The 12,042-nt window shown below is 36.9% G+C and overlaps 2 protein-coding genes across 2 annotated transcripts in view; one reads left to right on the top strand and one right to left on the bottom strand.

The window, feature by feature from the left end:
* The window catches only part of LOC133520748 (protein Lilipod), a 38,930-nt gene extending 28,006 nt beyond the window's left edge, over window positions 1–10,924 (top strand). The window contains exons 6-10 of the mRNA XM_061855376.1: window positions 562–734; window positions 4,108–4,269; window positions 5,325–5,562; window positions 6,818–6,974; window positions 10,635–10,924. Coding sequence (XP_061711360.1) covers window positions 562–734; window positions 4,108–4,269; window positions 5,325–5,562; window positions 6,818–6,974; window positions 10,635–10,764 — 860 coding nt within the window. The 3' untranslated portion in view covers window positions 10,765–10,924. The remainder of the gene's footprint in view (window positions 1–561; window positions 735–4,107; window positions 4,270–5,324; window positions 5,563–6,817; window positions 6,975–10,634) is intronic.
* Window positions 10,925–10,954: 30 nt separating this feature from the next.
* On the bottom strand, window positions 10,955–11,982 carry LOC133520758 (ribonuclease P protein subunit p30). The gene has a single exon (XM_061855395.1). The coding sequence runs from the start codon at window positions 11,775–11,777 to the stop codon at window positions 10,956–10,958; it is 822 nt and encodes a 273-aa protein (XP_061711379.1). The 5' UTR covers window positions 11,778–11,982; the 3' UTR covers window position 10,955.
* Window positions 11,983–12,042: the final 60 nt, after the last annotated feature.

Here is a 12,042-nt window from a genome sequence, read left to right as displayed (position 1 = left end):
TATATAATCGAGCTCGACCGTTAAATATAGGTACCAAGAGAACGCGAGGGAGCGATACGATATCAAGCTCAACCTGTGATAATAGGTACGAGACAACTTGTCGAGTTGACGTCTGACTACGAACTATTTGACTCCCGCGATCCCGATGATTATAACCTTGCATCAGGTACGCAATAGGAATAGCGGTACAGAACCTATAACGGTTTCGCACATGGCGAATCCTAACGTTTCCCACGAATTACTCCGCTGGCTACAAATTAGTTTATTATTTAAAGTTAACAATATTCGGAAACTGACAAAGAAATAAAACAAAGAGAGATTAACACAAAGGCAAGTACCGACAAAGGGAAGGAAACAGATAACTTATATTACAATGTTTTTACAAGCTCATCCCTGTAACGGTTATAATAAACTGTTACGTATGCTATTAACTAAAATGCACATTGCGCATAACGGGAAAAGCTAAATTAATGTATTATTTATTTAATATCATCTAAAGCTTGGGCGAATGTAGGACGCAGTCCCTACAAGGTGTAATAACTTTAAATGTTGTATCTACAGGGATCGGCTACATATCACCCGAGCCGATGTACCCAGATCGCGGCGACGTATCTTCATCGAGCATCGACTCTGTGAAGAAAGACGCGCAAGAAACCCCGCTGCTGCGGCTGCGGAACGGAGCCTTACAAGCTGGTCTCAACGAAAGGCTCAAGAAAATCGTCGCCATGAGAAAGGTAGACTTTATTCCTTAGAATTAAGACTCGTGACGTCTGCTCATTTAGAGTGTGAATAAGGATTTCTTGGATACTCCACTGCTTCGTCTGTAGAACGGAGCCTTACGGCTGGTCTCACCGAGACGCACAAGAAAATCGTTAACATGAGAAAGGTAGGCTTAATTCCTTAGAGTTAAGATTCAATATTGCACCGCGTCTTCGAGTATCGAATCTCTGACAGAGAAAGGTGGGTTATGTCTTAGGACCATAACCCATTCTACGTTGCGTATTATACTGTGTATGTGACCGTGGCTAGCAAAACGTGCCACTTTTTCGCTAGCGATAAGGAAGCCTTGACAGGTTATTCATATAAAGATACAAGCAAATCTCGTCCTTTTGGCAAGCGACAAAGTGGGATATTTTGTCGGCCGCGGTCACATATATATTTGAACGATCAAACATGCACTTAAATTATTTATATTATTTGTATTCCATTAAGTGTATGCAAGTTAAATATGACTGTTATTAATATATACAAGTTTATAATCCCGTATCTACCGCAAATATTTGAACATTACTTAGTAAATACCATTGGAAACAGGTTATATATTTACCATTTATATTTGTTATGGCTTGGTTTAGAGTAGTATTTATAATGTAAATGACCATATTATTAGCTTACAATACAATAAAAATTCTCTTTATTGCATAACCTTAAAATAACATTTACAGAAAGACATACATAATACATGAAGACATTGGCTTAATATAGTATATTAGTTTAAATAAGTGTGAACACAAATATACATTATTATTATTGTCATATTGCCCGCAGTCAGTAGGTATTATCATACTCTTTTACAAACCATTATTAGTACTTTGACTAAATGCTTGGTTTAAAAATATATTGAAAAAGGTATTAAAACAATTGCCATACTTTACCTACTTTTGCGTTCAATAGATTTCACTACTTTTTATTTTGACTGTGAAAATTCTTAACGAAACTGATGATATTAGAATAGGCATGTATTTCTTAGTTTTAGGGCTTTCAGAATATTCTAAGCGGGCAAAACCTTAGGCAACTCTGCCATCATTGACACAATACCTTCATAATTATACAGTCGAAACCAATATATATCGCACATGACTTTTAATGGAATTTGTTCATTTTAAAACGACTTTAGTCAGTATGAATTCATTGTGACATTGGCCGTTTTAGAATTAAGGACTCGTCAATTCCAATCACAGAATTGGGTCGTTATATCACTGACATTGCCCTTGGACTACTATTGTTTTGTGTGACATCTAACTACTAACACCGTACTTCAAAATTAGTCTATCTCATTCTCTATCTTATTGCGGTACTTTAGTGACACTTTGTCACTGCAATATAACATATATATATATATATATCTCAAGATATAGCTCTACGATGATTGATAAATTTCCTTTGAACAGTCGCAACGACGCTGTCGATAAACGCCGGTCTGCTGTCCATAAAATGTAACTTGTCAACTAAACCGAGTGAAAACATGGAGGTCGGTAACCTATGGTTAGTTAGTACTGGCTTGCACTATAATTAGGTCTAAGTGCCACCTTCAACGCAACCAATCTATTATAAACCTTAAAGCTTTGTGATAAGGTTTAATATTCGGTGCGTTTCCGCTTGTAGTATAACAAGACAGTTATCAGTCAAAGCGTGCACCGACCATTGCGAATGTGATAACTTAGTGTGCATACGAGTATAAACATGTTCTGGTTTTGTATTTGTAGGTGCAGTTAGTATTTAGTATTCCTTTCCTTTCTATTTATGTGTTTTGTACATGTCTGTGTCTATATATGTTAGACAATTTTTGTTCCATAGGTTTCATCATTTTTTTTCTTAATACAAGCATTAACATGCAAAATAGATATAGAAGGGAAAACAGTTTGTTTACCTTTACAGTTAATATGTTCTTACTGGATAAGTGCTGGGATTGAGTACCTAAAGATTTTCTTTATAAACAACAATTTTAATATTTTTATTCACTGGCATAGATTTCACGAATACGTACCTACCTATATTGTCGGAGACCGGATTCGAGGTGCCATCTTCAGCTTTTGCGGTTAATGTCATAGCGTATATAATAAACATACATTTCGCGTTCATTTTTTGTTATTATTACATACTTCCTATTATCATTAAAGAAATGCACCTACAATACCCATTCATGATTCATCGTACAAAGGCTGTTCGCTATTCTGTAGGAAAATAATGCCTCTTGGCATTCCATGACATAACACGTGAAGTTGAATGTTATGAAAATATTACTCTCAAATCTTCAACATGTATATATGGATCGTGTCATTCACGAAGACGCGTGCCTTGATTCATATTTTCATGTTATTAAAGGTTAGATTTGACAAATCTGCGCGTCATAGTGGATGACATGAACTATAAGCTGTTGTAACGCTTAAATTTAGTTTGCATGTTCATGAGTAGTTATTAGAACATTCATAACTAACCACCACGTTGGCGATTCGGTTTTAAATTGGTAGAGTAATTTTTACATATTAAGATGGTGAAGGGGTATGATGACGACTTTGTAAAAAGTGCAGGCCCTGCATTTGTTGCAATCTGTATACAAACACGGGAATGAAAAAGTACGTTTCATGGGCGTCTCGATCGCTATTCACAAACATGACACGCAACTTTATTATTCTGCCTTCTTAGACATGAAAATAGTGACGAAAGACGAGTGGTCCAAACTTAACAATATATCCAATAGTAGAGTACAATTATTTAGATGGAGCACTATGTACCTTTCTCGAAGCCCTTCGTCGCTTTTTTTGAACACTTGGGTTTGGATTATCCCAGATAAACAAAATTCTCGGGATATCAAACAAATATCAAACATTTATTTAGCAAATAGGCCACAGGGGCACTTTTACATGTCCATTTTTACAAACAATAAAAATTAAAAAAAAAAAAACAATTACAAATATGGAATCGATAAAATAATAAATACTATATTAGAGATGTATACTGTCTCTAAATGTCAAATTACACAAAAAAACTATGATAAAAAAAATAAAACCATAAAATACTAAAATTCTTAAATATGATGTCAATAGCTCTTATATACTTTAGATTTTATTGATATCTAAAACAACTCGAATTCATCACTGATTCACTCATTCACTGATGATCATCGAAACTCTTAGGGTAGTAGTCTTAGAAATCTGAAATTTGGTATGTAAGTTAGTATTAGTACACAAACATCAACAAAAAATCTAAAACTTGGAACTTTTACCCTCCAACTCCTTTAACTAGGGGATGAAAACGTCCCCGCCACATATTTTGACTTAGGTGTAGAGTTTGTAAAGTTAGAAATCATTGTTATCAATTCCTCAGGAAGTGGAGAACAAACGCAAGACGTCGTCGTTTCAACGCAACGTGGTGTACCCACTGGCGATGTTGCTACTGCTGGCGCTGACGGCCATCACCGTGCTCATGGTCATCCAGAACACCCTCGAGCTGCTCATCGGGATCAAGGCGCTGCCGCTGAGTACACGGGTAAGTTACGATTAGGCCTAGATATACGGTTGTGCCGTACAGAGAGCAACACTTCTAAAGAATGTCACCCTTTACATGTATACAGCGTAAAACGTCAACCGGAGACCAAAGACTAAGATCATTCCTGGTGCGTCCTATAGAATAGATTCCTATAAGTAGATTTGTCTTACTTACAGACGCAATGCACACTAACTACGTACCCGATAATATTACCGACTTTTGCTCTTTGTGCACGCGCGTCTTTAAACTTTTCGACGCGGTGTCAAACACAAGCTGTCACTGGGACGCCACGCATATGCACGCAGGTCTGTTGTTCTGTGATCTGTGACGGATTAATCCGTCTTCGGCGTTGGACCTACGGTGCGGATATATCCGTCATAGGCGTCAAAAAGGCGAATATTACTTTGACTTACAAAGACAAGGGTAGATTATTTTGATGACATTTATACCTAAATAAACCACCTTTATCCTTAAGGTCATCTAAATTAATACATCTAGATTAAAAGAATGGTCGCAGCCAAGTTGGCGGGTCCAATCTAGATACCCTATCTAATCCACCCGAGCTATTTAGGGTATTTGGGTTAATGGGTATAGATAGCCATACTTCTTTTACAAGCGTAGGTACTTAATATCCAATTTCATAGAAGTAAATTAGTTCCAAGAAAATAAAGTTTTGAAAACCGGGCTAACACACACCTTATTGAGCATTTCGTGCCAAGATTAGACCGGTCTCTCTACTTTTTTTTCTTGATTTAATCGAATCTAGGTTTTCTTGGTATAATTTACTCTACTTAATCATTTTCTGTTTTGTGATTATTACGAGTGTGAAACTAGCAGTTTCACGAAACAATGATCTTGGTTTATTCAATCATGTAAAACCAAAGAAATTTCCGAACGCACTATTCGAAATGTACTCATAGAAAGAGGTTATTTATTACATTTGCTTAGAGTATTTACTGTTTTGGAGTGAGCAATGGATTATACATCCTTATCTAATGTTAAGTAACCAAAATGTAGGTATATGTGCAATAATAATTTACTGTTTTCTTTTTCAGTTGGAACAATTCACGCTAGGCATAGCCTCGCTATCGAAGCTGGGCTGGGCGGGCGCGACGCTGGAAACGTTCCTGATCCTCTACCTCTACGTGTCGTCCGTGACCGGGCTGAGCCTCGGCGTCCGCGCGCTGGGCGTGACGCCGCGAGCGCGACGCACTCCGCTGCCGCGCATCATCGCGCTGTGCGCTGTGTCGTTGGCCATATCTACTGCTATGCCGCTGCTGGCCAAGATACTAGGTAAACATAACAAATAAATATTTATTATGCCACGATGCTACTCAGTAAGGCTTGAAAAGTGTGACAGCCTGTACCTGCACGTGCCCGTGACGTAGCTGAACGTATACCGACAGGAAAATTGATTTTTAGACTTGGTCCAAGCTAACTCAGTACCCACTTGGCCAACAGAGTGACAGTGCCACATAAACATCAAACCACAAATTCGTCGGAGGAGTTAACAACTGGAGTCGCCTTTATGAGCTTACCCCTCTGTTTCGACAACCTCGACCTCTGTCAATGGTCATATGTATTGTACGGACTGACGTTCATTTGACATGGCTATTTGTACGTTACGTTTGACATGTTCCTTCTCAACAAAAATCGGCGGACTGTTTTCTACAGAAAATTACAGACAAGGCGTCTCCAGTTGTAAAATCCTCCAAGTCAAATTCCTACAAAAGTATTATATTTTGTCGCTCGAAAGTTAGATGCACTCAAACCGATGTGTTGTCAATATAATGTATCGGAGCCAAGTTGCGTGATGTTGGACTTCTGGTTCGAGCGCCATATTGATAGTCACGCCTCGTGATTAATTGCTTTGTCTTTTGTTCATTCTTCTTCCTCGCGTTGTCCCGGCATTTGCCACGGCTCATGGGAGCCTGGGGTCCGCTTGACAACTAAACTCTTAGAGTCTTAGAGTTTGTGGTTTGTTTTGTTCATTAATATTGTTTAAATTGTAATATCGATAGCTTATTATAGAGTAAACTAATGTGGTAGTGTGCAGTGAATGGAGAATTAATCTTGAAACGCGTTTAACCACCATTTTGGAGTCAACGGCCACTTGCTACTTGTAAAGTCCAGCTATCGCTTTACAAGAGCTGATAAAATTACCATACCCTATCTTGTACTAACCGTACAATTTTAGTCGTAATTAAAGCTCCTAAGACCTTGATACTGGCGAAATAGTCCCACTGGACTGAAGCCATAATAAGCAGGCTTTGGTAGCGCTCTCAAGCGACTATCTAGTGGACTCTAATCTAATCTCGTCCGAGCACTATTTTTATAAACAGCTCTGTTTTTAAACCCTCTCTATGTCTGTAATAATTTCATTAGGATCTTATAGAAAGTAAAACCATGTAACTCAGTCGTTCGACCAGTGACATAATTCCATACACACAAAAGGTACAGGTAGCCGAATGTCGTAATTATGGAATGGTCTTCTATAGATCTTCCAATAGGTCAAACACCCAATTAAAACACTTTCTTTTTATTCCAGGTATAACAAACTTCGACCTCCTCGGCGAGTTCGGCCGCATCGAATGGCTGGGCAACTTCAAACTGGTCATGCTGTACAACGCCATATTCGCGGGCATCGCGACTCTCTGCCTCGTGTCCAAGTTCACCGCCTCCGTGCGGAGAGAGCTGTACAACAGGTTGGTGGAGAACGTGAATACGGTCGCGCATTGTGTGTCTTTTCTCAACAACTGACTTAGTAAATAGTGACATCTCAAACGGTTCAAGTGAGGACGGTAAGCATGAAGAATTCCGTACATTAATCTGCCATTATTTTGCTGTCGATGCCGGCAGTCAATGCCACTGTGCGAGCTGGACAGCAATATAATATGCGCGTGCCGTAGATATGTGTACAATGTACGAAATTTTTCATACTTAGCATACCGCCTCAAATATAGTGAAGACCAAAGTGGCTAATTATATCGGGACACATCCGATATATTTGGTCACTTTTCGTCACTATCTATTTGATGCTGTGTGTACGGCTTTTTTATCACTATATTCACGAATGAAAACTTTCGAGTAGCGAGCGGCCAGCGGCGGGCAGCGTGGCGATAAGCGGCAGTGCTCCGCGCACCGCAGCCGCTTGCTCGGTCGGGTATAGACCAGTTGTTTTTTCATGTCTGAAGATTTATTACATCCATCTTTTAATATAACACTGTTAAAACGTACAAAACTGTAGGCCCATATTTGCTTGCCAGTTACCGCTATTTCAAAATGATTAAAGATCATCATAATAACAATAATTGAGGTGTCACTAGGTACTTTTAATATAAAGAAATCGTAGATGCGTCAGTTCTCTTACTGACATTGTAATGTTAGCCTGCTAAGAGCGGTTGTGTTTTGAGTTAGGGTCGGGTGGACCTTAGCGGCTCCCGTCGAGGCTAATGTTAGCCTTAATGGTTCTTAAACCATTAAGGCTTACCTTAAAGGCACGTCCGTGCAAACTAAAGTAAGGACTATAAACACGAAGAATTAAGTACATTGACCCGCTTGTTGCAATCTCTATCGACGCGCCTAATTATATTACAGTTCCGTCGCTGATCCCAGCGTCAATGCCACTGTTCAAGCGATGCAATTGGGTACTTAACACATGTTGAATATTATAACAAAATTTAGATAAATGGATAGAAAATGAGCCATCTATTATAAAAAAGTGGAATTTAAAGACATATTGAGATTATAAAAAAATCCAGTCGAAAAAAAAAAAAATTTTTAACTTTGTAAAATGTAAAAAGAGAATGGTACCATTCGATTCCGTACATTTTATTGAAAAATAAATTTTATATCAACTATATACATAAACGCAATATTTCAGGGTCAAAATAGCAATTCTCTTGATCTTCCATACATTTAGGACAGACTAATGTAATGTGACGTCACATTACAATATTATTGTGTGCGAGCGTCAGACTTTAACTCTCATTTCTAACCTTTGTGTTGCTTAAATGCCATGAGTAATTTGATCCTCAGGAAAATCAAGATCGATTGACATTATTTACAAAAAATTGTCAAGTAGCCAATTATGCGCGTACGATAGAGATAGGAAATAGAGGATCGATGTATGAAATAATTCTTCGTGCTTCGCGTCTTTACTTTAATAAGAGAAAGCCAAAAGTTGAGGCATATTGTAATGTAAAGGACTGTTGTTGGTTCCAACTCGTGATATTACGTTGTGTGATGGTAGGTGGTAGATGGCGAACGTATCAGTAATTTAAGAACAATGAATCGAACTGAGTAGCTTGTATGGGATTGAATGGCCTAACGTGTGTGTTGTGGACCGACTGGAAAGGAAGTTGGTTATGATAAGGTATCTTAATCTTACCCCACCTGACCTTGTTATTTTACACTTTGGGCAGCTTCGTTATACATAGAATGAGGGGAGTCAATAATAAAGACTTGTATCAATACAAGAAAATGAATGGTGTTTTAAATAAAGCGAGGTCCCAGCGCCATACAAATACATGGGACTGAGTCGTGATATATTGGAGGAACGTAACATTTTATGGGAATTAAAATCTTTATTATTTACTCGCCTTTCCTCAAATCCTTCGCCTTTGTTCAAATTATGCGAAAACGAATGCATTTGATATGTGCGAAAAATATTATCAATATAAGTAATGAGTGAAACCAATTGGTTGCTTCATAGTATTTAATGTAGATGCTGTAATGTTTAGATCCACGCATTTAATCTTTAATTTTGATTCCTATTCCACGATTACTAATTTTATTTTATTAACTCACATGTATTTTATTAAATTTTAAGTTTTTGAGGAAAGACACATTAGGTAATAAATTGTTTTTATGACCAATGAGACTGAATTTTGTTAAATAGGTGTGATTAAATTTGTGGAGATTATTTATTTTATTATTAGTATGTTTAAATGTATTCAACATTGAGCAGATTGCTGTAATTTTTTTAGTTTTAATTGTATTATGAACATGAGTTACTAATTTCTGCCATGACATCTTTTGTGGTATTTTAAATATGAATGAATTTGAATACCTATGTAGTATATTTGACACAAATGGATGCCACAAATTTACTTGTAGAGTATTATTATGTGCTTGCATTAAGCGACATCTGGCTAATATTATGAAACGTAAAAAGACATTACAAGACTGTTTTCAGTTTGCTCAATCATAAAAGCATTTTATTTGGAGGCTAATTTGTTTTCTAGTCAAGTTGAATCTCCTTTTAGAGTTGGAGGGTTTCTTGTAACCATACTTGACATGTTTTTTGTTTATTAACAAGCTTTTCATTGCTGTCATTACTAACACATGTATTCACATTAACGTAAGACATTGTAGACGTAAATCTATAGGCATACTTTCTAGATTGCCTGAGAAAATGTACTTTATAACATCTGCAGTAATATCATAATGTAATTGTTAAAATTTAGCTACGAGTATCACAATGAAATATTATAAGCAACTATGAATTATATAAAAGAATGTTGTAAAAATATCTATTCTATTGTTAGAAGTTACAATGTAGTCTACAAATAAAGGGAGTGGTGCTACCAACTAAGTATTTCTTGAAAGTAATGTAAGCCTTCAAAAAACAAGTTATTATATTCTTAAACATAGCAGTCAACAATAGGATGTTGCTTATGTATGTTTTGTGTGTGAAAATTGTGTTGTGAATATTATTTTTATTTTAAAATTCTGATGTGTGCATATTTTATACATTTTGTATTACCTGTACCAAACGTTGAGATTGCATTTGAAAATAATACATTAATGAAAATTAAGATATGTGTTTATTTTTCCCAACCAACTCCATTACTAGGACAAGCACTCAACACTCATTCGCTCTGCTTCACCCATACAACTAAATATTATAACAAACATTATAACACAACTAAAAATTCATTCACTTAGGTATTTCTTTATTGACTGCATCCCTGACCCGCTAGCATGACGTGCGTTGTCGCCAACGACTCCGTAAGTATGCAGCCGCGCGCGGCAACGCAAGTCATCCTAGGATGTCAATGCAATGCAATCTTGCAGTTAGTATGCAGTTTAACCCTTTGGACGTCACGCCTATCGCTGCGCGTCATTGTGAACCTTGTGAGAATGCACCAAGCTTTATTAACTGGGCTGTAGCCGAACTCGTCAATTGAAGTCTGGCGGTCAAAGGGTTGAACACAAGTTGTTCTGACGGTTATTACACAGATATAGTTTCTAGAAGCAGCACCAATATGATAACTATCTAAGTATTGCTATCCCCTCTATGTTATTCAGTCTCATTAGGTCCCCAATTGGCTATTTTCAAACCTTTATATTGTATTATCCAGATTCAAATGGGTAGCAGAGTTATTTACAATTCCTGAAGATGACCCGTCAATAGAGTTGACTGGAATGAATCCACGAGCATCAGCAGACTTGACTATTACTGAGAAGATTGAACCAGACAAGTCAGAATGATTGAACAATAACAATGTCGGACAACATTCTTAGATCAAGAGTGGGACTTCTGATAATAATTATAATATGTGTACAAATGTTTCCTAACTGTGATGCTATTTGTATTTGTAGAAAAATAAGGTTTTAATGAAATAAATCTTGATAAGTTTTTAAAATGTTATTGGACTACATAATTTTATAAAAAAACGAGTTCAGGAGGCAGGTGTTTTATTCTCATCATTTTCAGTTAGAGTTCTAACAGTCATATACAATTTCCCGCATTTTCTTCCTTCAGTCTTCACAATAAGTTTTCTAGTGTTGCTTCTGATAACTTCAAGGCACTGATTGCTGTTCAGTCCTAGAATAAAGCCCAAGTTGATGATGTCGTGCACGTCGCGGACTTGTGTGGAGTCCTCCGCTCCACTGGTAACAATGATGTTCTTAGATTTGCCAACTGCATGGTACATGTGTGCTGTGCTTATAATGTTTTTCCTCGCAGTTTTATCTCTGATAGCTGGTGAGTACATGAGTTCAAAGAAAATCCCTCGATCTACTGCTTGTCGGTAAAGCTTACGGCTAACTTTGAAAGGTATTCTAGTCTCGGGCTCAAAACTGATTATATCAATATCTAAAGTGCCACAGGCATATTGAAAAGCTTGCAACGTTTTCGGCACTACAGCGACAAAATCATACTTTTTGATATTTTCAGAACGGTTAATTTTATGGGCAATGCTAGACTCTGAGAACTCTATTGTTACTCGTTGAAGAATGTTAAGTTTTAAATTTTCTGTCAAGTCTTTAGGAATTTCTACCGGAGCAGGTATATAGTCTTGGGATTCTCTAACTTCACCTTTTTTCTTTTTCTTCTTTGGTTCTTCACTGGGTTCCTCAACATGTGTGTTCATAGCAACTGTGTTGTAACCAAGCCTCTCTAAGAAATATAACTTGTTGACGTCGTAATTTCTACTGAGGGATAGGTCACAGAACCCCCAGTTTTTAGTCGATGCCATATTTTTCATTGATTTATATTCCATTCCATATTTCCATTTATTATAATATTAAGAAATATATCTAACGACATGGGCACACTAAGTTAGGTTATAAAGTAACGTTTCAACTCAACCTAATTTTAATTTTTAATTTGCTGTGTTCACGCTTAACAATAGCGCTCCATAAAACTTTGAAGACTAAGACTGAATACAATGTATCTCATATTTTTTGTCAAATGGAGCAAAAATTTATCTAATATCATAAAAATAAATAAAGAAATAACAAAATGTTTAGTTCGATTAGTAGTTT

The sequence above is a fragment of the Cydia pomonella genome, chromosome 8, assembly GCF_033807575.1.
Source record: "Cydia pomonella isolate Wapato2018A chromosome 8, ilCydPomo1, whole genome shotgun sequence".
NCBI classification, from domain to species: Eukaryota; Metazoa; Arthropoda; class Insecta; order Lepidoptera; family Tortricidae; genus Cydia; species Cydia pomonella.
The sequence above is the reverse complement of the archived record's forward strand: the minus strand, read 5'-3'. Positions and strand labels throughout refer to the sequence as shown.

What these genes read in the sequence shown, in the direction of transcription:
- LOC133520758 (XM_061855395.1), bottom strand. Translation starts at nt 11,777, where the DNA reads ATGGAATATAAATCAATGAAAAATATGGCATCGACTAAAAACTGGGGG.